This window comes from Eucyclogobius newberryi, unplaced genomic scaffold, assembly GCF_026437365.1.
Source record: "Eucyclogobius newberryi isolate DKJ021-1_F unplaced genomic scaffold, fEucNew1.0.hap1 SCAF_17, whole genome shotgun sequence".
NCBI classification, from domain to species: domain Eukaryota; kingdom Metazoa; phylum Chordata; class Actinopteri; order Gobiiformes; family Gobiidae; genus Eucyclogobius; species Eucyclogobius newberryi.
In genome coordinates this window covers 28,608,322-28,635,647 of record NW_027315801.1, presented here as the reverse complement: position 1 = coordinate 28,635,647, position 27,326 = coordinate 28,608,322, and the positions used below count along the sequence as shown (strand labels likewise).

The 27,326-nt window shown below is 44.2% G+C and overlaps 2 protein-coding genes across 2 annotated transcripts; both read left to right on the top strand.

Annotated features, from left to right (window-relative positions):
• Window positions 1-592: 592 nt before the first annotated feature.
• On the top strand, window positions 593-17,432 carry LOC140363316 (NUAK family SNF1-like kinase 1). The gene is made up of 8 exons (XM_072449811.1): window positions 593-880; window positions 4,223-4,343; window positions 4,924-5,075; window positions 6,345-6,410; window positions 7,470-7,589; window positions 7,673-7,805; window positions 8,124-8,410; window positions 16,457-17,432. The coding sequence occupies exons 1-8, from the start codon at window positions 608-610 to the stop codon at window positions 17,168-17,170; spliced, it is 1,866 nt and encodes a 621-aa protein (XP_072305912.1). The 5' UTR covers window positions 593-607; the 3' UTR covers window positions 17,171-17,432.
• A 2,888-nt stretch (window positions 17,433-20,320) lies between these two features.
• LOC140363315 (deoxynucleoside triphosphate triphosphohydrolase SAMHD1-like) lies at window positions 20,321-26,823 on the top strand. The gene is made up of 15 exons (XM_072449810.1): window positions 20,321-20,477; window positions 22,330-22,392; window positions 22,477-22,637; window positions 22,734-22,849; window positions 23,129-23,199; window positions 23,271-23,450; window positions 23,517-23,617; window positions 23,687-23,795; window positions 23,887-23,978; window positions 24,058-24,143; window positions 24,218-24,657; window positions 24,749-24,817; window positions 24,881-24,985; window positions 25,056-25,184; window positions 25,339-26,823. Exons 1-15 carry the CDS (start codon window positions 20,475-20,477, stop codon window positions 25,354-25,356), a joined length of 1,743 nt encoding a protein of 580 aa, XP_072305911.1. The 5' UTR covers window positions 20,321-20,474; the 3' UTR covers window positions 25,357-26,823.
• The last annotated feature ends 503 nt before the right edge of the window (window positions 26,824-27,326 follow it).

The window sequence follows — 27,326 nt, the reverse complement described above, 5'->3', positions numbered from 1 at the left end:
TAAGTGGTCATTGTACATGTTTTAACTAAACCAGCCCAAATTGTGGTCCTTGAGGTGTAGATTAAAGTCAATTTAATCTTTTAACTTAATCTAAGTTTGTCCTGCTGCTTTGTTTAAGTCCTTGAACCAGTATGATAAAAAATAATTTCAGATTTCCTTTATTTTAGATGAGGTTTTGTAGTTTTTCCTGGCCCGAGAAGGAGGGTCTTGACAGGACAGGGGAGCTTGGGACACATTGAAGATCTGAAATTACAAATACGTTCTTGGTGCTTAGTGTTAGAAGTTTGTGAACCATTGATCTAAACCCTTCCAATATAGGGCCTACACAAATATCCAGAAGGGTATGCATGTTTCCAGACTAGTCCAATAAACTGTAGCCCTAGACGATGCCAACCCAAAACGTCCCGTGCAGGATGTCGCTTTGGCTCCGCCCCTGTTGCGAGCCGTGTGGTCGCAGTTCCCCCCCTGTTGTTTCAGATGGGACGTGAGAACGCGGCGGGTTCAGATCAGACGTCCCGGTGCGCGCTTTTTGCACGCCGCTCGCCTATTCTACGCGCGCAACTAGTGTCATTGAGAGACCCGGAGCCACAGGCGCGTGCTTGCGTGCATGATGGGCAGACGAGAGGCGGACAGTCGAGGCGCGATGAGCACCGGCGAGCGCTCCGAGGTGGGATCCCTTCTGCGGGACGCCGTTTCCACCTCTCCCCGCGACAGCCGGCGTCAGAGGAGCCCGGGGTCTCCTGCCCCCGCGGCCCCGTCAGAGGTGAAGAAGCACCAGCACAAGCACAACCTCAAGCACCGCTATGAGGTGATGGAGACGCTGGGGAGAGGCGCGTACGGCAAAGTGAAGAAGGCGATGGAGAGGGCGACTTTACGCACGGTGAGTGATGGGGATCAGATCGTCTGCTTTGGAATTAAAAATCACGCATTGTTTCATTTCCCACCCTCATAGGCTCATCCTTGACTTGCAGGCCAGGCCGTCTGGTTAAAAAGGAAAAAAAAAGATCAGACGAGGAATAAATGCATAAGAGTTTATTTGTAATGAAGACCAACTAAAAAGTGTTGGTCCTGATTTATGTTTAAAATGGCACTTAGAGAACCAAATTACAACCTTTTGTCTCTTTTAACCCACATATTAAGTGAGACCTATTTGTAGTCATCAGCTCTATTTAACTGAACAACTGAGTAAATACTTAGATTTACAATACTAGGGCTAAACAAGTATTAATGGGACTAGAATAAACTAGTAATAAACCAGGTCCAAAGTTTTGCTAAATCAGCCTGTAATCAATCAATATATCAATCCTTTGCTCCTGGGTCAGATGCTACTTCTTTTCTAATTGCTAATAAATAAAAGTATCAACAGTGACGCCCATACCATACAGCCGTTTATGGACCATAAGCATTATTCCCCTATTGACACTAGTTTCTATGGCGTGTGTTGGTTGATGAGCTCATGAGCCAATGTTGAGCCCAGTGCTTGCTTCCTGTGCTGCCAGGCTGAGATGCCTTTAGCCTGACTCACTCAGCACTTCAACAAGAGGATAAAGTTACTACAATAGGCTTTTCCCATAGGAGCCTGCCCCCTTTCTCTGTCAGTGGGACACACAAGCAAACCTGTATTGCAATAGGTTTAACGCCACAGATGTTGAGTATAAAATGGTCCCCAGATTATGGTTTATCTTTGAATCATTGGCAACCCCTCTTGTCCTCAAAAAACTCTGAATTGTAAATTGAGTTAAATCAAGGCTGTAATTGGTGATGGAGAGCAGTGAGTTGCAGACGTGTCCAGCTCTATGATTGGATGGACGGGAGAAAACGCAGGATTCCTGAAGCCTGCCAGCACATACCAAGGATTCTTTGAAACAAAACGAACATTATTTTTAGAAACAAGACCAGGGCTCTGTTGTTTTGAGTGGTGAGAAGTGGGATGGTGGTATATTGGGAATGGAACAAAATGTTATGGACCAGGTTTTGTTGTTCTTTTTAAATTCTCTTTGTTATGTGTCACTCCCAATACCAAATTTGGGCTTTTGTTCGCAACGGAAACAATTCATTTCATCTTGGTGAATATTTTGTGAAAGTTGCCTCGAGCAAAGAGCAGTAAGTCTATATCAGTCTCACACAGGTATGCCGGAGGTTCACAGAAGCAAAATACAAATAAATGATTCTTCAAGATTACATTTTTAGATTATTTTATGATGTTGTTAATTTGTTTGTGGCTGTAATGTCATGATAAACCACTTTCTTATATTCTTATATTTATAAACCCTTAGCATTTTGTCTTCAGATGCACGTCGGTTGAAGAATCACATGGGCTACTTATGAATAGAATAATTGTACATATTATAATGCTAAATTGAGAATTTAAGGCTTGAATAGTCCTGATTCCAGCACACTTGCGGCCAGGATTAGGTTCATACTGGTAAATCTTGTTTGTTTGTTTGTTTGTTTGTTTGTTTTGGTCTTGCTTTAGTCCAGGATTGTTCCACACTGGTATCACAGGTCCTAATACAAATCTTATTGAGTTGGGGATTATATTTGGTTGGCTAAATACATCATTTTGCAGTGAAAAGTTTGCAAACCGCATTAAAGTACCACAAATTACTTCTCCCACGTGCCTCTGAAAATGCTCCTAATTCCTTGGACTGTGAACAATTCCCAGTGTGTCTCGTCTCTGTGAAAGGCTGAAATGGAGCTAGTGTAAAGCTCACAGCTGTGAAATATACCTCAGTGTGGTTTACATGTATTCATGAGCAAATTCGTTCGGAAATGCATGCACAATATGTTTTACAAAATATTTAAAACTGGATTATTGCCCACTTCTGCTTCTTCCGTTTATAATGGTGATAAAATTGGGCTTTGGTAGTTGTTGAAAGAGCAGACTAAAGCAAAACAATGTCACAAAAGTTTTGGGCTCATTCAATCCATGTCAGGGCAGTTCCTGAAGTAGTTGTTTGAGTGATGTTATGTAACCAGAGTGGCTAATAGAGCGTGTGAGTTTTCTGTCCCAGTGGTTCATAGATGTTTTTCCGGCAGCTGAGAACGCCAGAGTTCAGGCCTTTGCTTTCATAAGGTCATTGCTCCACTGAGGCAAGATCCTGGCTTGTAGGATGTAAAATATATCGTTCTAATGGCCAAGACGTAATCAGCAACACAAACCCATACATTTGTAAGGCCTTTATCTTTTGTAAGGCCTTTATTTTTTACAATTGCAACCATGCATCTGATCTAGCTTTCTAGTTAGTATATTTATTTTAGGATTGCCCTAGAAAATGTTATAAGCTTGTATTATGGCAAATCTTGTGTTATTTGGGTATCATTTGAACTGTTATTGGGTACAGTGCATAGGATTAAGAAACGTAAATCTGTTAACCCTCTGCAGCAAATGTGCTCAAATGATGAGACCTGCTTCCACCAAATCCTTATAATCACCTCTAATACTGTCCAATACACTGTACATACACTGTGCATGTAGTAATCATATGAATATGTGCCAGTAACAGCAAGTTAAATCAAACTAAAACATTAAATAAAGCCGAGGTTTGCCGGCACTAAATTGACTGCATGGTGCTGCCCGGTGGTCGAGTTGTTGGGGCGGCAGCACATATGCCAGGCTCCATGTGCAGCCGGCCACAGTGTCGTCTCTGACAATTTACTGCATGTCCCTCCCTTCTCTTTCTACACTAAGCTGTCCTGTCTAATAAAGCCCAAGAGCAATTTTTTTTTTTAAAGAAAATTGGTTGCATGAAAAAAAACATAACTGTACTCCTGGATTACTCATGAATATCTCTGTTAGTAAAAGAACAAAGTTTCATTTAGCCCTTTATTTTCTCATAACATTTAACATTGTTTATTGACTGACTGTCTGTATGTTTTGATCACTTGTAAAGGATAACCACTGCAGGACAGTATAAACACTGACCCAGACTCTCAAATACTTACTGGAGATGGGCTGTTGGTTTAGGTTTCCAATAAATGAGAAATTACCATAAAAACAACATACTAAGATAGTGGGATAGTTTTATGACACAAACACCTGGAGGGAAGGACCATTAAAACAGAATTCACAATATTGTTGATAATTTGATATATTGCCCATCTCACTTGCTGCATAACAAGCCTCCTGTATTTCTCACCCACAAATGCACCCGTAGTGCTCATAATGGCATTTGTATTTGCATATCTAAAAAAGTGTATTGTTATCTATAACTTTCCATAGGTGGCCATCAAATCCATCCGTAAGGAGCGTATTACTGATGATCTGGACCGTATCCACATTCAAAGAGAGATTGAGATCACGTCTGCCCTACGGCACTCAAACATCATACGCTTCCACGAAGGTAAAGTTACAGATCGAGCAGAAACTTGAACACAACGCCGCTGTAAATATGCTGGGAAGATTCACCCCTTCGAAAGTAGCACAGAGAAAAACATGTATTGTATTGTATATGTAAAGAGTATTGTAGATAATTCATTTAGATAGTGCTTACAATGCCATTCGGATATACCAATAATTAGTTATATTGGTTGATCTGATTCTCAAGCGCTCCTAAAGTTAAAGGTGCACTGTGTAACCTCCTTGTCTCCGTGGTGATGATATTGCCCTGCTTGGAATGTTCCAAAGTATGGCATTAAACTTTCCATCTTGCTTTTATTCCAGGTGTTTTTATTGTTCCAAAATACCTTGAAAACAGTGAGAAGGGTCGCCTCTCCACAGATCTAAACTGTAACCATGGTGCTGCTAGATCATTTTAACACTGTGGATTGTGTAATATTTTATGGTAAAACGTTAATATCTCGGCAGACTCTTCACCTAAAAGGTCACATAGTGCACCTTTAATGAATAGTAGCGTTTTGCTAGCTCTATTAGAACCTATATTTTAATGAGATTGTTTCACATCTGTCTCGTTTTGTCTGCAGTGTTTGAGAGCAGGGACAAGATTGTGATTGTGATGGAGTACGCCAGTAAAGGAGAGTTGTACGACTACATCCAGGAAAGGAGGAGACTGCCCGAGACTGAGGCCCGGACCATCTTTAGACAAATCACATCCGCTGTCCACTTCCTCCACAAGGTTTGATACGATATAGTTACACTAAACTGCAGAAAGTCCTGGACATGGACACAAACTAGAAAAAACCTGTCAACATTTTGCAGTGGTCAAGATCGAACGTGGAGACCAGAGTAAATGTTTCCCCCAATATTTTTCTCAATGGTAAACAAATCTACCAAAGATTAAAAATGTCAACATAAATAAGTGAATGTCTTTGGCGCATTGCTGCCGTTTCCTAATATTTTCAGCAACAAAATTGTTCAATGAATGTCAGCTATGATTTTTCTTTTCATATGGCTTGCTTTGAGAGTCTCAGGCACGTGCTGACTCACATAAAAGCAAATACTGTACCACCAAATCCCCTAAATCCTAATCCCCCAGCCAAACTTGACTTTCTCAGATCTCTCTGGGTTAAGAGCGCATTAGCAGCCGGTTGTTTGGTACAGTCACACACATTTAACCAAGCCCCCCCCCCTCCTCTATCCGACTGTATTGTACTGTAAGCCCTGGCAAATATTCATATAAACAAAATCACTGTTGTTTTGTTGTTTTTAGTCATGTGTTCGTGAGTTTAATAATGTAATAAACCAGAATTTGTCTTCAATCTCATTAATTTAGCTGAATTAATCTGATGTTGGTTCCAGAAAATATGAGAGAGCATTTATTTTATGTTAATGTTTAGTAGTAATGGATTAAGACAAAGACCAAAACATGCACATTTCTGTACATTTTGCGGTATGGACCAAAGATAATACCTTCATCTCACTGAAAATATATTACTTTTAGATAATTCTTCAGCTATTCTTTATATTCAGTTCAGAATATAAAGGTCTTTGTGGCTCAATGATAAGAGAATATACCGCTTAGGTTAGCCACAGTTACAGGCAGAAAATACTCTATTATTTTTTCTGCACGTCTTACACACGACTATGTTTTTAGAATCAGTAACTTTCCGACCGACTGTTCCAAAAATAGAAACGTCCATGTCTGAATTATTGAACATGCTGCAGAGGTATTCAGGGCACAATCTATTCTTGAGCTTTCAGAGACAAAAAAAAGTCATTGGAATGGCTTACATAGAACTCACAAAAGACTATTTGCACCTTTGTTTACTGTTCTCACATGCTGTAAAGTATGCATCAGATTTAATTAGTGACGCAAATAGGTCACTGTTGTTCATTGTGTCTGTAGCTCTCTAAGGTAACTGAAAAAGCATGATCATATAAGTTTTTAACAACAATTTAAGAATGTTATATTGAGAAATGTATGTTTTTTTCCTATACTTTGCAGAATGGTGTTGTCCATCGTGACCTCAAGTTGGAAAACATCCTTTTAGACCAAGATTTGAATGTGAAGGTAAGGACTCAAAAATCATGTTTTTCCAGTACATACTATTGGTCGAAATTTGAGTTGTAAATACGCCATACACTTTTCTCTCCCCTGGCTCACGGCTGACGTACTGTACCTAATAGTAAAAACAATCGTCTAATAGTGTTGATAGTGGCAAGAATGAAAAATAGACCTGCATTACGTTGAAATTAAATATTTTTATAGTGACTTTTGTAGAAGTTCACCACACTTACCGTGCCAGTCCAAATCTAATTTGACCATTCAGTTTTGGCCTTATTAGGAAATGTGTTCTCACAAGATTAATACATGCTCCAAAGAGAATGCAAGGAATCTGGTGCAAGGAAACTATGCCAGTATTAGAATGTCTCTGGATATACATTACAATTATATAAGTCCAAGTTTAACAATAGTTATTTTGAGTATTTTATAGAAAAAGGGATGGTTAAAATATATTGTTATGAGGCATTTTGAACAAAAGAGGGCGCAAGTGTAATTGAATCATTGAAACGCTGACAACAGGTCTTGTCAGCTAAAGATCAAAACGTCCACATCCTGACCTAAACCAGAACAATGCTGACCTAAACCGGAACAAAACATTATATATATATGAACGTTAAGCCCCCTTGTGTTTTCCTGCACTCAGTCTCACACCTCTTCTGGCAAAGGTTTTCAGTAGCTATTTTTAGCCCATTTAAAGAGAATTTTGTTTTGCCTCTATGGAAATTGTTTGAAGTATGTGCTCGATGACCTGATAATAATGGAATTTTTGATGATTGCACTTGATCACACAAAGGGCAAATTCCCAGACCCAAAACGAAAAGGTAATAGGTTGAATTTCCCAATATGAAGACAATGTGGCAGGACATAACTTCTAGGGTCAGATGATCCACAGTTAGGCTAAGTTAACAAATAAATACATTTTTAAAAAATGTCTCAAAAGGGTACAAAGTCATGATCTAAAACCTTTTATTCCATTGCGATTATTCTACCTCTGTATTTACTGTATGTAACTCATGCATTTTATGTACTTGTCATAAATTATTGTTACCTCTCTCCTTTTTCTAGCTGGCCGACTTTGGGCTCTCAAATCACTTCCAAAAGGGCACTCTGCTGCAGACATTTTGTGGTAGTCCTCTGTATGCTGCGCCAGAGATAGTCCAAGGCCTGCCCTACAAAGGCCCCGAGGTTGGAAACTTAAAAAAACAAAAACAGTATAAATGTTCAAGTTAATTTATGCTCTGTGCTATGATATTCCGTCTGTTTTTTAGGTCGATTGCTGGGCCTTGGGTGTTCTGTTATATGCTCTGGTGTACGGCAGCATGCCATTTGACGGAGCCAGTCACAAAATACTGACCGAACAGATTATACAAGGTCGCTATCGCAGACCAAACCCTCCCTCAGGTGAAAAATGTGTTTCCGATGTATAAAAAAATCATCTAATACATGACAAAAAATATTCACTTCTTAAATGTTTACATCATTGTCTTTGAGCTTGAAAATCTGATTAAGGGAAAGCATTGATGACGTTTTTATTTAAACGTAAGTGCAAAATAAAAATACCTGAGTCAAGTTAGTTCAGTGAAGGCTTTATTTGGCAGACTGGGCAATTTGGTATGCTATTTGACATGAAACTTTTTATAGTTCTACTGTAAACACTCAACAATCAATAGACATTCCTTGCTTGTGATTTTGAGTTGTGATTTTCTTACTCCCACGTAGATGCCTGCGCCCTGATAGACTGGCTGCTGAGTGTTTGCGTGGAGGACAGAGCCACAATCGAGGACGTGGCCAACCACTGGTGGGTGAACTGGGGTTATGAGGAGAGCGTGTGCGACTGCCCCAGCTTCGCTCAGGACTGCCCCTCTCCGCTGCTCGCCCGCTACATCGACTGGCAGAATCAGGTCACTGCAGCCAGCCACTTTAGCTTAAAGACAGAGCAGGAAGTAGGAAGAGCACGGACACATGTGGGTAGCCTTAAAAAGTCACGCAAGTGTGGCAGTACGAGTGTTTTGATATTGTTTAAATGGTAAGTTGTCCAACAACGCCACCCCAATTTAAACTGGGGAAAATTAGTAAGGCACGCAGATAAGGATTACTGATGAGACAGAGACAGTTCCATAAATTACGACATGTTTATTATTTAACTAGATAATGCTAACAATCTAAAACACATTTTAAACAAGACAATAATATTTTTAAACAATCTAATCTAAAAGCTGAAATGCTACCACTCAACACCACGCACACCCACTCACACACACATACACATACACATGAACAAACTCAATAAGACCGTTGGAGGGGGCGCTGAGGCTTAGCCGTGGAGGTAAACAAATGGGGCAGTAACCTAATAAGAAAACGCCAAAACAACAAAACAGTGCACCACAAACCAAAACGCGGGAACCACCACCAGGGGAATCCACCACGGTGTCAGACCATCAGCCCCTATAACACAGAAACATGTATTAAAAGCGGTACATAATTTGAGTCCAGTGTAGGCACGGCAAAGGGATATGCAGGTAGAGCAGCAGAAAAATGTCTATATCGCGCCCATGCGCGACACACCCAGCGCAGAGCTGGTACAGACCACGGGAGAGCACAATCGGGCAGCGTGGGGGCACAATCAAGCGCCGGCCTGCGCCGTCAGTCCGACCAGGAGGATGTTAGTCCGCGCAAAGCGGGTTACTCCGAGCACAGCGGCAGCGGCAAAGCGGCAGCAAAGCGACAGCAAAGCGACAGCAAAGCGACAGCAAAGCGACAGCAAAGCGACAGCAAAGCGACAGCAAAGCGACAGCAAAGCGACAGCTCCTACATACAGCGGAGGAATCAAACACTGAATTTGGTTGTTAACACTAGTTTGCCACTGACCCAGGCATACTTACTCTTTGGAGCGCGACTTAGAGCTCCGATGAGGGAGAGGCGAGAGCGAACAGCTACGTCAAAGCCTATAAAACAGGAGAGCCTAAGCGCGTCAGACGATCGCGGATCTTAAAATGAGGGGCGCTTACCTAAGCTTGCGGTAGTGAGTGACCCGCATCTGTGGTTACAGGTGACTGTCCGTGCTAACAAAAAGGAGTCTAAGATTAGAAGACAGTCCACAACATTTAGGAGGGAGACAGCGCTCCGCTTACCTGCCGTGAGGCGCTGGAGGAACGCGGAAGTGTGACGCCGGTGGGCGGGCACAATGCGAGAGGCCAGAGGGAGCGTAAAAATCAGGGGGGGCATTTTTATGAATGGCGACCGGCATGAATGGCCAATGAGAACGCGGGCTCAGATCTAAGGGCGGCCCAAAATGCGATATGGCCACATCCACTCCCCCAATCTGCATCGGCGCCCCGCCGATGGCCTAAAACAGCCTAAAAGCTGGCACTTGTGGAAGGAGCCGGGGACTCTGACTCCCCTTGAGGCTGCCGACTCACCGGTCTTGGGAGATGATGGAGGTTCTGATGTTTGCCCGCTGTTGGCCTTGTGGACCTACGCACGGACCGCTCAGTTGGACCAGTCATGGAGGTAGTGACTGTCACAAACTGGGGCTGGTCGGCAAAGGAATCAGGTGGAACCAAAATGGGTCCAGCAGCATCTGGGGAAGAGCACCATATTGCCCCAGAGGGTGGTTCAAGTGCTGCAGCCAGCCGAGCTGGTGTTACCTCTGTAACGGGCGGTAAAGCCTGCGGAAGCAGGAACAAATCGCCCTCGTGGGACGACCCCTCTTCAGGGTTTCGCACCGTGGGCTCCACTGGAGGGACTGATGCTGGAGCGAGATCTGGAACCTCACTCTGGATCAGGCACTTCAACAGGGAGCGGTGCACCCTCTTGATTTTAGTCGGTTGTCCAACTGGGGCAACTGTGTACACAGTTCCACCCTCATGTGGAACTTGCACAACCACATGTTTAGTGGGGCACCACTGGTCTTGAATTTTCTGGCGGCCTCTCACACCGTAGTCCCGGAGCAACACGAGCTGGCCCTCATTAAGGGGTAACTCCTGGACATGTCGGTCGTGGGTTGCCTTTCTACGGGCAGCAGCTAAACGCAGTTTCTCTCTTGCTCCATCGAAAGCCATTTGCAGACGGGCCTGGTGCTCCTTAACCCACTCGTGTACAGTCCCGCCAAGTGGGTCCTGTACCTGTCCCAGCAAGAAGTCGATAGGGAGCCGCGGTTCCTGCCCAAACATCAAAAAGAATGGAGACTCCCCAGTCGACTGATGTGGGGTAGTGTTATAGGCAAAGAGCACCTGTGGCAAGCAAGCGCTCCAGTCCCTCTTACGGGACACAGGCAGAGCACGCAGCAAGTTGTGCAGCGTCCGATTGAAGCGCTCACACTGCCCATTCCCAGCAGGGTGGTAAGGAGTAGTGCGCGACTTCACAATCCCATACAGACTGCACAACTGCTGGATCAGTTGGCTCTCAAAATTACGGCCCTGGTCAGAGTGGATGCGGGCCGGAACCCCAAACTTGCCAAACCACTCCGTTACCAGAACCTGTGCAACCGTACTGGCACGTTGGTCGCGGGTTGGCACCGCCATTGTGTACTTGCTGAAGACATCAGTCATCACAAGAACATTTTCTAGGCCAGCTGCGGTTGGCTCCAACAGCGTAAAATCAATAGCCACAATTTCATTTGGTCTTGAAGAGAGTAGGTGGCCCATGAAGGCATGTGTCGCATGATCATTGTTCTTTGCGAACTGACACCTCTCACAAGCCTGGCACCACTGGGTGACCTCCTGGGACATACCTGGCCAATAACAGCGGGGGCGAAGCAGAGCCAATGTCCTCTCCACGCCTTGATGCCCATGGTCTTGATGGACCTGATTGAGGACCTCCCGAACCAAAGCCCTAGGCAGGACGAGTTGGCAAACTGCCCCACCACCGTCGGAGCGGAACACCTGCCTGTACAACAAACCGCCCAGCTCCACCAGATGGTCCCACTGACTCACCAGAACCGAGGCCGGCTGCGAGAGGACACGCCGCTCTTCACGAGTGGGCCGGCGCTGTTCTACCCAGAAAGTCAGGATCTCCTGAATGACTGGGTCAGCCTGCTGGAGTGTATAAAGAGCAGCAGGGGAATGGTGGGGGAAGACTGTTACTACAGACTGAGTTGCCACCGCCTGTACCCCCTGCAAGGCTTGCTGTAATGGCTGCGGTAGAGAGGTACTTGCTGCTACCCCGGACTCGTCCCTGGGTGAGGGCCATGGCTGACGGGACAAGGCATCAGCATTCCGGTTCGACTTACCCGATCGATACTTCAGTTCAAAATCAAACAACGCCAACTGGGCTGCCCAACGCTGCTCCACAGCACCCAGTTTAGCAGACGCGAGATAGCTCAGGGGGTTATTGTCTGTATAGACCACGCACTTGTGGCCCAACAGATACTCTCTGAACTTCTCCGTCAATGCCCATTTAAGAGCCAATAGCTCCAGTTTCATGGAGCTATAATTGGACATATTCCGCTCTGTAAGTCGGAGTCCTCTGCTAGCATATGCGATGGGTCTGACTTTCCCCTCCTGCTCCTGGGAGAGAACTGCGCCTAAGCCCACATGGCTGGCGTCTACTTCCAGGATAAAGGGAAGAGAAAAATCTGCATATGCCAGCACTGGGGCAGACGTGAGTTTGGCCTTCAAGGTCTCGAAGCTCTGCTGGCACTCCTCAGTCCAAGGGACTGCAGCACGCCGAGAGGTTCTCTTCCCCAACCGACTCCCGGTCAGCTCGGCCACTCTGCGATGTAAGGGAGCGGCCAGTTTAGCAAAGCCGTCGACAAAACGTCGGTAGTAGCTTGCAAACCCCAAGAAGGAGCGCAGGTCAGAAACCGTAGATGGGACAGGCCAGTTTGCTACTACGTCAATTTTGCCGGGATCAGTGGCCACTCCCTGGTCAGAAATCACGTGCCCCAAATAGTGCACCTCCCGCTGGAAGAACCGGCACTTGCTCTGCTTTGCCTTGAGCCCTTCCTTCTGCAACCTCCCAAGCACCACCTCCAGCCTCTCCAGGTGTTGCCTTACCGTAGATGAAAAAACCACAATATCATCCAGGTAGAGGAGGAGAGACTGGCACTGCTGGTCACCAAAAATGCGTTGCATAAGTCGTTGGAAGGTGCTGGGAGCGTTGCAGAGCCCAAAAGGCATGCGATTCCACTCAAACAGACCAAAAGGTGTACAGAACGCCGTCTTGTGCCGATCGCCCTCTGCGACAGGGACCTGATTGTACCCGCTGGCCAGATCCAAAGTGGAAAACCAGCGGGCCCCCGTCAAAGCGTCGAGCGACTCTTCGATACGTGGGAGTGGAAAGGCATCCTTTCGGGTCTTTATGTTCAGTTGGCGATAGTCAACACATAGACGAAGGCTGCCGTCCTTCTTCCGGACCAAGACAATGGGTGATGCATAGGGGCTGGAGCTCTCTCTGATTATCTGCGCTTTCAAGAGCTGATGGATATGCTCTTTGACCAGCTCGTACTCAGATGGCGGGATACGGCGGTAGCGCTGACGGACTGGGACATCATCCAGTAGTGGAATGTCATGGGTGATCAGGTTGGTACAACCCAGATCCTGATCATTCGCAGCAAACACAGAGGAATATTTCCAAAGTAATGCCCGCACCTCCACCTGCTCCTCAGGGGGCAGGGGAGATAGGTCAATGGCTGCTATGGGGTCCGTGGCGGAGGAAGCGACACTTTGAGAGGAGACACTCGCAGCCACTGCGGGAAATTCCGTCACTCCTGCAGGAAGACTCACCACATTGACATTGTCCAGAGTCCCTACTAGGGTACGCGGGTAAAGCAGCACATCGTTGTCACCGACATTGACAATGGGAATGTACGCCGTGCCACGGACTACCTGGACCAGAGCAGGGGATGCCAGCAGGCCTGCAGGCAATCCCTGCTCCAAAGGCTCAAACAAGACCGTGGCACCCGAATAATGTGTCGAACAGGTAGCAGGGACGATTTTCGTAACACCCCCCGGGATGCGAACAGCTCGTTTTCCCTGCAACTTGACCCTACCTGGTTGTTTGGGGGTGGGCCGCAGGTCTGCAGCGTGGCACCTCTGAAACGCTTCCACCAATGGAGTTGGGCATGTGACCACAGGGGCTGTATCAAAAAGTGCAGGCCCATACTGTCCAAACAGTTCCTTATAACACCTGCGGAGCACATTCATTCCCAAAACTCCAGGGACTTGGGGAGAGCATTGACCAGACGGGTCCCTCACTACTAACACTCCACAGTGGGGCATCACTTTACCACAGAGCTCAATAGGTAATTCTAAATATCCAATGTAAGGGATGGACAGACCATTGGCAGCTTTAAGCTGTAGCCAATGGCAAGCCTGCAAGCGTTCTTCCCCCCATGGCTCAAAATGCCTGCGGAAAAAGCTTTCTGTAATGGTAGACACCATCGACCCAGTGTCCACAAGACATGGCACAATTACGCCATCCATGTCTACATCAAGATGTGGACAGGATGCTATCAACTTTGGAGCGTTCCCCCCTCCGTTAGTGGTTGAGCTAGTGGATGCCCCACCCGTGCGTTGGCTCCGCGACACGGTGGGCGCTAGTTTTCCGACGTTTGATTAAAGCGACGGCGGGTCGGCAAAGAGGGTTCGTGGCGACTGGGAACACGAGGGCCATCACAGTCTCTGGCAATATGGCCAGGTTGCTGGCAACGATTACACACAATCGGGCCATAACGAGGGGAGCGACTACGCTGGTGTGCAGTTTGCGTGTTCTGCAATAATGCAATGCTTTGCGTCAACAGCTCAAGTTGTTCCTGTTGCTTTTTCAACATCTCCTTCATTTCGCTAACCTCAGTCCGTGTAGGGGTGGCCTCAGGCCCCGGGTTTCCACGCATGGCATATTGTATACCAAAGGCCGAGGGCACTGAATTGCTTCGACCTCTCATGCCGGCCGGCAGACCTTCAAGCTCCCACCTGATTGCCTCTCCCCTGACCTCAAGCAGAGTCGCCCTAGGGCACCGGCGCACATACTGTTTTAACTCACGACGCAAGGAACCATCACTCACGTGCTCAATAAACTGGTCGCGCATTAAATCCTCAGCATTTGGCATGTCTCCCGGGGCTTGCATTTTAACCCTTTCCATCAAGCTCAGCAGGGCCAGGGAGAACTCCTGCAATGTCTCACCTTCCTGCTGTCTCCTGGAGAAGAGGGCCTCCTGCAGAGCAACATAGGACTCTGTGCACCCGTATAATTCCTTAAGAATAGAGACTATCCTAGTCGGGTCCTGGCGCTCTGCGGCAGATCGATATTTTAGTTCTTCCTTCGCCTCCCCCTCCAGGTGATCAAGAAGGAAGTATGCCTGGTCCGCCAGTGACAGGTGCCGAGCCCTCATACAGGCCTGTGCTTCCTCGGCCCACTCACCCACACTAATCCCTGTACTGCCCCTAAACATGGGACATTTTCGGTCCCTCGGAATAAATACCAACCGGTCTATGGCAGGGGTGGCGGGGGGCACAGGCACTGCAGAGCCACCAGCACCAGAACCAGCTGCAGCGCGTCCCTGGCGCAGCTGTACATTATCTGCTTTGAGTTGAGTAATTTGGTTCCTTAATTCCTGCAGCTCTTCCTCCATGGCTGCAAGTCTGTTGCTCAAAAGAGAGACTGCCGCTTTGCCTCTTTGAAAAAACACACAAGTTACTTTTGCCGCTTGCCACAACAATCACAAAAATCAAATACACAAATAACTTTGGTGGAACTAGCCTCTGCCTCCAAAACAGCAAATCCTGCCAACAACGCCAAAAATGTGGCAGTACGAGTGTTTTGATATTGTTTAAATGGTAAGTTGTCCAACAACGCCACCCCAATTTAAACTGGGGAAAATTAGTAAGGCACGCAGATAAGGATTACTGATGAGACAGAGACAGTTCCATAAATTACGACATGTTTATTATTTAACTAGATAATGCTAACAATCTAAAACACATTTTAAACAAGACAATAATATTTTTAAACAATCTAATCTAAAAGCTGAAATGCTACCACTCAACACCACGCACACCCACTCACACACACATACACATACACATGAACAAACTCAATAAGACCGTTGGAGGGGGCGCTGAGGCTTAGCCGTGGAGGTAAACAAATGGGGCAGTAACCTAATAAGAAAACGCCAAAACAACAAAACAGTGCACCACAAACCAAAACGCGGGAACCACCACCAGGGGAATCCACCACGGTGTCAGACCATCAGCCCCTATAACACAGAAACATGTATTAAAAGCGGTACATAATTTGAGTCCAGTGTAGGCACGGCAAAGGGATATGCAGGTAGAGCAGCAGAAAAATGTCTATATCGCGCCCATGCGCGACACACCCAGCGCAGAGCTGGTACAGACCACGGGAGAGCACAATAGGGCAGCGTGGGGGCACAATCAAGCGCCGGCCTGCGCCGTCAGTCCGACCAGGAGGATGTTAGTCCGCGCAAAGCGGGTTACTCCGAGCACAGCGGCAGCGGCAAAGCGGCAGCAAAGCGACAGCAAAGCGACAGCAAAGCGACAGCAAAGCGACAGCAAAGCGACAGCAAAGCGACAGCAAAGCGACAGCTCCTACATACAGCGGAGGAATCAAACACTGAATTTGGTTGTTAACACTAGTTTGCCACTGACCCAGGCATACTTACTCTTTGGAGCGCGACTTAGAGCTCCGATGAGGGAGAGGCGAGAGCGAACAGCTACGTCAAAGCCTATAAAACAGGAGAGCCTAAGCGCGTCAGACGATCGCGGATCTTAAAATGAGGGGCGCTTACCTAAGCTTGCGGTAGTGAGTGACCCGCATCTGTGGTTACAGGTGACTGTCCGTGCTAACAAAAAGGAGTCTAAGATTAGAAGACAGTCCACAACATTTAGGAGGGAGACAGCGCTCCGCTTACCTGCCGTGAGGCGCTGGAGGAACGCGGAAGTGTGACGCCGGTGGGCGGGCACAATGCGAGAGGCCAGAGGGAGCGTAAAAATCAGGGGGGGCATTTTTATGAATGGCGACCGGCATGAATGGCCAATGAGAACGCGGGCTCAGATCTAAGGGCGGCCCAAAATGCGATATGGCCACACAAGGAGAATGCAATCCCCCAGACGCCATTGCGGGTGGTGTGTGCAGCTTCCACCGTTGAAAGTAAGAAGCCAAAAGGTATTCTGAAACAGCAGAGAAGTTTTGACTCAGTTTTTCAAAGCCAACCTACAGAAAGTACGCCATCCCTAACTAGAAACAACAGTCGAACCCTCCCTTCCTTGGACGTCCTATCCAACAGAGAATCATCTGCATTTAACCACCACTCATACAAAATGCCCAAAAAGGGTATCCTCAAAAATCTTTACGATGGGTTGTCGGATTATGATCCTTCTGGAGAAAAGGCTATCTCTGTAGTCAGTGCTGAGAATGTTGGTTTATGTTCTTCCAAACCAGAGTCTGCTGCAAATGAAAGCCCTAATCTGCGTATGGAGGCGATAAGAAGAAAAAAGGGCATACTTAAACGTAACGGCAAGTTCTCGCGCAGCCTCGACCTCCCTGATAACCATGACTTCATGTCGTTTCAAACCACAAAACTACCAGAGACCTTGCAGCGCCTTCTACCGAGCACTGGAGTCGGAGAGATGAGCCGTCCCTCCAGCGTTGTGAGCGAGGACAGTCTCTTCTCCACGGACTCCTTTGACACACTGGACTTGAGCGCACAATCACGACACAGGCTCTTCTCACGCGGCTCACAGCAGCAGAGCGGCTTTGGCTCAGAGGAAGAGTTGGAGTGCCGAGGGATAACCAGAGAGACTTGAGGAAGAAGCTGGAGCAATTCAAATATTCTGTGTTCTCCTTGTTAGCGTGGTTTGCACTGTATAAGTTTGGCATATGTGATGTCGAGCTCGTGTCTTTTTGTGGTTGGGTTAAGGTGGCCAATATTGCACAATATGGAAATTACTTTTGTACCTGGCAACCTGCAAAAAAGAAGCTCTGGATGTTTTTTGGGATTTACCATTTTTGCGAGTTGTCTCTTGTGACAAGGGTGGGAAGAATACATCGACTTTTTGCACAGATTGATGTACTGTATTTGCTACAAAATATAATGATTTTGGATTTGTTACAAGTTATTTTTAAATGACCAAGATTTTAGTGAAATTTCTATGTCAATAAAGAGACCAAAAAAAGCTAAATCACACAATTACACTGAAAAAATATAAACGCAACCAATAAAGCAACACTAATAATTTCAGAGTGGCCTTTTGTTATGGCCTGCCTTTCTGTCCAAAGTTGACAGACTTGTTTTAGGCGGAAACAACAATTGTCGTGCGTGCGTGCGTGTGAATGGTTGGTGGTGGTTGGAGCAGCTGCTTTGCTTCAGTCATTCTTCTATGGATTCAATAGTAGCTTACCATCACTGAATGTGGAGTGAATGAATAATAGTGCTTTGAGAGACTTCGACAAGCCTTTAAAGCACTACATTCATATTGGGCAGAGTCACCGCCGTCAAACAGTACAGTGTTTGTTTTTACGATCTATTCAATTACTAGCCAGTCCCAACACTGTTTAGCTTCCGTGATCGAACATTGACAAGTTATTATGGCCACCGGGCATAAGAATATCAATCATACCTCATTGAAAATATGTCTGAGGTCAAGTTTTGTAAACTTGCTTGCAACCCGCCCTGGACCCACCCCTGCAACTTATAGAATTGGCACTTTGAATTTAATTGTACAGGTGTAAAATGACAATAAAGGTTCTTCTTATCTTATGACTTAACTCTTGTTTTACATAATTTATGTCTGAAACAGATTTTCGAAATACATTTGTAGCAACATGTATATAAACTGTAAAAATGGTGTGTGTTTCTAAAAACTAAACAGACGGCGACACATTGGACATGGCCAATGCGGTGGATAACCTGAGCAATCTAACTCAATTGTCAGATTTGCCACTTTTGCCACAGAGATTTTTCGATTTTCCCATTAGGATAACATTGGATGTTTCTCTCATCGCTACGGCTACGCCCTAAAAATTATGGTATGGATCTGATTGGCTTTTTTATTCGAATTTTGGAAAAATTTTAACATTTTCGTAATTATTTTTTTTTCTCCCAATGTAAATTCAAACGTCACTCTGTCGGGGCCCTACTGCACCCATTTAGATTCTTTTCACAATGAACAGTTCCCAGTTTGAAAGTTTGAAATTAGCTGATTCAAATTTGGATCTGTACAATTTGAAAATGGGTTGTCCAACTTAGCCATAGACCATAAAACTTATCCAAAAAATATGTCCCACTTGTCTAGAGGACGTACACCAATATTGAGGCCAGTGGGCGAAACGCCCTTGGAGGAATTTGTTAAAGTTTGACGTGAGCAAAATTGCAGAATCAGCGTGTTTTCATTTTCAAATCAAGATGGCAGCCGTTAGTCAGGGAGCGTGGCCAAAGTAATATATTTTTTGTCCTCGCGAGAGGAATGCGTGTCCCAAATTTTATAGCTCTACGACAAAGTTGACGTTGGGACGTTTCCATTGGCGCAATGTATTTTGACCATTGTCAGTGGGGATGTCGTGCCATTTTTAACGCACAAAAAAATGGACCGTAAAGAACAATTTTTAGTTTTAGAGAGAACAGGTCCAAATCCTGGTTTAGACCTGCTTTAGACCTTGTTTAGTCCTGGTTTAGACTTGCTTTAGACCTACTTTAGACCTGGTTTAGACCTGGTTTAGACTAGGACCGCGCCTACAAACAGATTTGGTTATATGTAAATTCCAAATGAGTTACATGTTTGAATTCCAAATAAGTTCTTTCCAAATGCAGTCCAGACCTGAGTCCAGACCTGAGTCCAGACCTGAGTCCAGACCTGCATCCAGACCTGCGTACAGACCTGAGTCCAGACCTGCATCCAGACCTGCGTACAGACCTGCGTCCAGACCTGCCAGCACCGTGGTAAGACCAGACCTGGGTTAGTCCTGGTTTAGTCCTGGTTTAGTCCTGGGTTTAGTCCTGGGTTTGGTCCTGGGTTTAGCCCTGGGTTTAGCCCTGGTTTACTTCTGGTTTAGTCTTGGTTTAGTCCTGTTTCAATCCTGGTTTAGTCCTGGTTTAGTCCTGGTTTAGTTCTGGTTTAGTCCTGTTTTAGTCCTGGTTTAGTCCTGGTTTAGTCCTGGGTTACCAAAAATGCATGCGACAGTTGCCAATAGGCCATATGTCCTGCTGGGACTCGGGCCTAAAAACAATTATTTAAAAAAATATTTTGAGCAAAAACAACATAAAGCTGTTGCCACTGCAACGACATAATATACATCGTTTGAAAGCTCTGAGCCTTCCCCATGCCACTGTGCGGTGCAATTGACATTACGTGCTCGTCATTCACCATCTCGTTGGGCTCCCCCACCCACTACCCATAGACTTCCAGTCTTAGCTGTTAGGTATAAAAATTAAAATATAATTAATATTATGTATAAACACAGCCTGTTGAAAGAGCTCCCTCTGCAGCACAATCTGTACCTGAATCATTTTCAAATCAAGATGGCAGCTGTTAGTCAGGGAGCGTGGCCAAAGTAATATATTTTTTTGTCCTCACGAGAGGAATGCGTGTCCCAAATTTTATAGCTCTACGACAAAGTTGACGTTGGGACTTCTCCATTGGCGCAATGTATTTTGACCATTGTCGTGGGGATGTCGTGCCATTTTTAACGCACAAAAAAATGGACCGTAAAGAACAATTTTTTTTCGCAGATCCCAAATTTTGGCCAAAGTTTTAGAGAGAACAGGTCCAAATCCTGGTTTAGACCTGCTTTAGACCTTGTTTAGTCCTGGTTTAGACTTGCTTTAGACCTACTTTAGACCTGGTTTAGACCTGGTTTAGACTAGGACCGCGCCTACAAACAGATTTGGGTATATGTAAATTCCAAATGAGTTACATGTTTGAATTCCAAATAAGTTCTTTCCAAATGCAGTCCAGACCTGAGTCCAGACCTGAGTCCAGACCTGCATCCAGACCTGCGTCCAGACCTGCGTCCAGACCTACGTCCAGACCTGCGTCCAGACCTGCGTCCAGACCTACGTCCAGACCTGAGTCCAGACCTGCATCCAGACCTGCGTCCAGACCTGCCAGCACCATGGTAAGACCAGACCTGGGTTAGTCCTGGTTTAGTCCTGGTTTAGTCCTGGGTTTAGTCCTGGGTTTGGTCCTGGGTTTAGCCCTGGGTTTAGCCCTGGTTTAGTTCTGGTTTAGTCTTGGTTTAGTCCTGTTTCAATCCTGGTTTAGTCCTGGTTTAGTCCTGGTTTAGTTCTGGTTTAGTCCTGTTTTAGTCCTGGTTTAGTCCTGTTTTAGTCCTGGTTTAGTCCTGGTTTAGTCCTGGGTTACCAAAAATGCATGCGACAGTTGCCAATAGGCCCTATGTCCTGCTGGGACTCGGGCCTAAAAACAATTATTTAAAAAAATATTTTGAGCAAAAACAACATAAAGCTGTTGCCACTGCAACGACATAATATACATCGTTTGAAAGCTCTGAGCCTTCCCCATGCCACTGTGCGGTGCAATTGACATTACGTGCTCGTCATTCACCATCTCGTTGGGCTCCCCCACCCACTACCCATAGACTTCCAGTCTTAGCTGTTAGGTATAAAAATTAAAATATAATTAATATTATGTATAAACACAGCCTGTTGAAAGAGCTCCCTCTGCAGCACAATCTGTACCTGAATCATTTTCAAATCAAGATGGCAGCTGTTAGTCAGGGAGCGTGGCCAAAGTAATATATTTTTTTGTCCTCACGAGAGGAATGCGTGTCCCAAATTTTATAGCTCTACGACAAAGTTGACGTTGGGACGTCTCCATTGGCGCAATGTATTTTGACCATTGTCGGTAGGGATGTCGTGCAATTTTTAACGCACAAAAAAATGGACCGTAAAGAACAATTTTTTTTTGCAGATCCCAAATTTTGGGCAAAGTTTTAGTGAGAACAGGTCCAAATCCTGGTTTAGACCTGCTTTAGACCTTGTTTAGTCCTGGTTTAGACTTGCTTTAGACCTACTTTCGACCTGGTTTAGACCTGCTTTAGTCCTGGTTTATTCCTGGTTTAGACCTGGTTAAGGCCTGCTTTAGACCTGTTTTAGACTGGGACCGCGCCTACAAACAGATTTGGTTATATGTAAACCAGGTTCAAATGTGGCTCTAGTTTGAATTCCAAATGAGTTCTTTCCAAATGCAGTCCAGACCTGAGTCCAGACCTGAGTCCAGACCTGAGTCCAGACCTGAGTCCAGACCTGAGTCCAGACCTGAGTCCAGACCTGAGTCCAGACCTGAGTCCAGACCTGAGTCCAGACTTGAGTCCAGACTTGAGTCCAGACCTGAGTCCAGACCTGCATCCAGACCTGAGTCCAGACCTGAGTCCAGACCTGCCAGCACCATAGTAAGACCAGACCTGGGTTAGTCCTGGGTTTAGTCCTGGGTTTAGCCCTGGGTTTAGCCCTGGGTTTAGCCCTGGTTTAGTTCTGGTTTAGTCTTGGTTTAGTCCTGTTTCAATCCTGGTTTAGTCCTGGGTTTAGTCCTGGTTTAGTTCTGGTTTAGTCCTGTTTTAGTCCTGGTTTAGTCCTGGTTTAGTCCTGGGTTACCAAAAAGGCCCTATGTCCTGCTGGGACTCGGGCCTAAAAATAATTATTAAAAAAAATATTTTGAGCAAAAACAATATAAAGCTGTTGCCACTGCAACGACATAATATACATCGTTTGAAAGCTCTGAGCCTTCCCCATGCCACTGTGCGGTGCAATTGACATTACGTGCTCGTCATTCACCATCTCGTTGGGCTCCCCCACCCACTACCCATATATATATATATATATATATATATATATATATATATATATATATATATATTGTATTTTTTTTTATATATAAATATATATATATATATTTATATATTTATATATATATAAAAATTAAAATATGATTAATATTATGTATAAACACAGCCTGGTGAAAAAGATCCCTCTGCAGCACAATCTGTACCTGAATCATCAACAATGGAATCAAAGGTAGGCTGTAACATTCATTTAAGACCAAACACTCCATATTTCTTTGCTATTTTTAGTTTCAGCTTTTGGTTTGTGCTTCATCAGGTGTTTAATGACCCCATCCATGGTCATATGGAGTTCCACCCTATTCTGGTCAAAATCATAGACACGCCTCAGTTTCAGAGACTTCGATACATCAAACAGCTGGGAGGAGCCTATTTTGTTTATCCTGGAGCATCCCACAACCGATTTGAACACTCACTCGGGTAAGTACAAAACGCACACAAACATCAAGTTCAGTCAAGCAAAAAAATGTACAGACCTTGGATTGTGTAATTTAAGAGTTCTTTTATATTTTATAGAGTGGCCCACTTAGCAGGACGGCTTGTGCGAAGTTTAAAGGAGAAACAGCCAGAACTGGGAATCAATGATAGAGACATAGTTTGTGTGGAAATTGCTGGTCTCTGCCATGATCTGGGTGAGTGACACTTAGTGATCTGCTTGTCTTCATGTCGATGTCAATTGCTTTGCCTTGAATGTTTCACTGTGTTGCATTACATGTACCAGTCTTTCAGGTATTTTATTGGGTGATTTTATTTCTCAAAATGACCTTGAATACATTAAATCAGTGAACAGGACCAAAAGATCTGAACAGTGACTTGGCATGAGACAGGCAATTGCAAATCCTCCACCAGAAAGGTTATACAACACACTTGTAATATTTAATTATTTTAAGCATCGTTTGATATTTCTTAAGGACATGGGCCATTTTCTCACTTGTTTGATGGAATGTTCATGCCTGAAGCTCGACCTGGCACTGCCTGGAAAGTAAGGAAAATATTTGGTCAAATAAATGAAGTATTAATTTAAAGTAATAATCAGTAATATTTTCACTACAGCATGAGGACATGTCGATTAAGATGTTTGATTACATTGTGAACAAACTAAAAAATGAAGGATATGACCTGGAGAAAGAGTTGAAGGAGCTGCCTGAGAAGGAAGAGTTGAAGAAGCTGAAGAAAACAGAGGATGATGACCTACAATTTATCAAAGAGATGATCAATGGACCGGTCAAAAAGGTAAACTGTTACATAATCTGGTTTACTGTGATTGCTTCGGACTAACAATGCGTGAAATTCTTATAGGGAGAATACAAAGGCCGCCCATCAGAAAAGCATTTCCTCTACGAGATTGTCGCAAACAAAAGAAGTGGCCTTGATGTGGACAAGTTTGACTATTTTGCCAGGTTTGGTAGATTTCAAAACACTTCAGATTAATGTCCTTTTATACTTCACCTTTGATTCTATTTGAACAGAGATTCCTATCACCTTGGAATAAAGAATAGTTTTGACCACAATCGCTACATTACGTTTGCCAGAGTCATTAAGGTGGGCAATGAATGGCAGATCTGCACAAGAGACAAGGTTTGAGATGTCAGCGTTACAGAAAGAATTATGGTACATCTGAATATGCAAAACATGATCTAATATTTATGAACGGCTTTACCATGTCAAGGAGGTGGAAAATATTTATGAAATGTTCCATACGAGGGCTTCTCTCCACAGAAAGGCCTATCAGCACAAAACCAACAAGATCATTGAGGTCATGTAAGTATGTTTAGGCTTATGCTAGTTTGTGTTACCATGTAATTTGGCACAACGTTTATTAAAACTATATAAACCACAGGATTAAAGATGCTTTTCTGAAAGCAGATAAGTATTTCATGATTTCCAAAGCGATAGACAACATGGAGGACTACACGCAGCTCACAGGTCAGTCTTGGGTTTTACCTCTGCCAATCATATTTTCACTATATTGATGGTTATGTGTGTTTATCTGTGTTAAGATGGTATCTTTGAAAAGATACTCCACTGGAGATACGAAGATACATCTTCATTGAAAAGAAATATCATCGATGATCTTTCTAAGGCTCAAGAGATTCTACAAAACATCAATGATCCTTCTAAGGCCCAAGAAATTCAACAGATCATCGATGATCTTTCTAAGGCTCAAGAGATTCTACAAAACATCAATGATCTTTCTAAAGCTCAAGAAATTCTACAGAATATCATTGATCCTTCTAAGGCCCAAAAAATTCAACAGATCATTAATGATCCTTCTAAGGCCCAAGAAATTCAACAGATCATTAATGATCTTTCTAAAGCTCAAGAAATTCTACAGAACATCAATGGTCTTTTTAAGGCTCAAGAAATTCTACAGAACGTTCTCTCTCGAAAACTGTACAAGCATCTAGGAAAGACAAAAATGACAGATGTCGAGGCAAATGTATGTTTTTTCTGAGGTTTATTTTGTCTACAATCACTGCAATGTAATACAACCAGCTGTATTATCTAACTTTATTTCTTTTTTTCCCAAGAACAAGACATGGGGCTCTGAACAGGTGAATAGGATCGCTGGTGAAGATAAAGATGACTTTGGACACTTTGTAAGTAAGAAGTACTTAAATGTTTTTGTTTTAAAAACAATATTACTAAACTCTTTTTATCAGATCACTAAGTTTGACTTTGGTAACAAAGAAGAAAACCCCATAGACAAAGTGTATTTCTATAATAAGTTTGAGAATAAGAAAGCATTCAAGATCCCCAGTGAGCAGGTCAGCACTCAAGACGTTTCTCTATTTTCACTTTAATTGTGCCTATTTTAAGATGTAATGATTTTGTCAGGTTTCTCAGTTTCTCCTGCCAAAACAGTTTTCTGAGAAATGGATCTATTTCTACGGCAAGAGCTCAGATGGAAACACTCAGGTTGAAGAGGCTTTTTCCGAGTTTTGCAAACAGAGGAACATTCCTCCGGTAAGGTTGCCTCAGTTTCTGCTTTTCTTCTCAAAGCAGTTCAACACAATTAAAAACTTGTCATATTAAGAATAAGATACAGCATTCTTGTGAGAGAGAACAATGTACATTATATTGTGCTTCAGGTGTTTAATGACCCTCTCCATGGTTACAGGACTCCAGCACCAACTAGACCAGGGATGGACAGGACAATATCGACCAGACTGAACCGGCAGGGAAAAAAATGAAAAAATGATTTTATCAATGGACTAAGCTTAATAAATTAGTACTAAATTAGTATTTATGTATATTTAATCAGTGGTGGTTGGTGATGCAATATATAGGGGGGGTTATTTGACATTACTGTGTTTTTTGTCTTTTTGTAATGTCCAAAAGGGAATTTGCCATACAGCAATTTTGGCTGTGATGATTCAATATAAAAATTTAGGTTAAGTAATGGCACTTAGAAACTGATCCTTTTGTTTTGTTTTCTGTATTGTTTTATGAAACAGGCACCAACAATTGTTTGTGTTTTTTATTTTCTCTTAATGTAAAAATGACTACTAATTCAAAGGTAACTGGGGGATTTGGACCAAAACTGTTTTAGTACATTTTAGTTTGCTAATAGAGCTCCTGCACCCACGTGACTTTTGTTGAATTTTGTTGAGGCTGCCATTACGGAAGGAAAGAAACAGCACAGTAATGAATGGCAACAAGCCCAAAATTTAGCTTTATCTTTGTCATTAAATCAAGCCAAAAATAACAATACATCTTAAAAAGTAATCGTATTAAACATTAACAACCATCACCTGTCTCGGGTCTGCTTTTAAAGAGTCTAGATCATGTAGATTGCACACTAAATAAGCAGAATCTGAACATCTGATTCACTTTCCACCTTCTAATGTCATCAAAATGTGTCTCTGGAGATGGGAGGAATAAACTTTATAGTAAAATCCTGTTCATATAACATTTACTGATATCGATGATTAAAATGATGTGAGCTTGATGTAATTGTGAAAACATGTTGTGCTTGTACTGTGACAAGCTGGCCCCTGTCCAGGGTTTACCCGCCTAAAGCCCAAAGTCACTGGGATAGGCTCCAGTCACCCGCAACCCTTAAACGGGACCAAGCGGTAGAAAGTGAAAGAAAGTGAATGAATTCATGTAATTGATACAAAGTTTTTGTACATGACAGGAGACTAATAGGCCTACATTCATGTCAATTTAATAAACACCTGAAAATCATTGGTTTAACTATACTTTTATTAAACAATCAATTATGTACGCTATGAACGCTATCTTTTAAAAAGGGCTTGCCCCTTCCAGGAGGGTGGAGAGACCTTGCTCCAAGTGGTAGAGTTCAAGTATCTTAGGGTCTTCTCCAAAAAGGATGGAGCGTGAGATTGACAGGCGGATCAGTGCAGCGTCTGCAGTGATGCGGTCGCTGCATCGGACTGTTGAGGTGTGAAAGGCAAAGCTCTTATTTTAACTTTACTTACCTATTGTTTAATATATATATAGCTATATATCTGGTAGCTGTTTTGTATTCCTTGTTCAATGTTGTGTTGTTTGTGTTCCATAAAATCACCAGCAGGACAAGTTCCTATGTTTATGAATTTTGTTCATTGACAAAATGGCAATAAACCTATTCTGATTCTGATTCTTGATTTACCCGACAATCCACATTCACACCCTCACCTTTGGCCATGAGCTTTGGGGAATGACTGTAAGGACAAGATTGCAGATACAGCGCCAGTAGCTCAGTGGCAGAGTGCTCGTGCTCGTCCCGACATTAACATCCTGGTAGAGCGGTCAGATCCACAAGTTGGCGGTGCCATTGCAGCTGCCTCAGGTGAATACTGCCGCCTCGCCCCAGGTAGAAAAGGTATAAATGTGACCAATTTATAAGCTGTCAAAATTAGTCTCCTCCGCAGGGTGGCTGGGCGCTCCCTTGGAGAAAGGATAGGAGCTCAATCACATGGGAAGCTCGGAGTAGCACGTCTGCTCCTCCACGTCGAGAGGAGCCAGCTGAGGTGGCTCGGGCATCTGTTCCGGACGCCTCCTGGATGCCTCCCTGGGGAGGTGTTTCAGGTCCTGTTCAAGAAGTCCTGGGGAAGACCCAGGACACGCAGTTGGGACTATGTCTCTCGGCTGGCCTGGGAA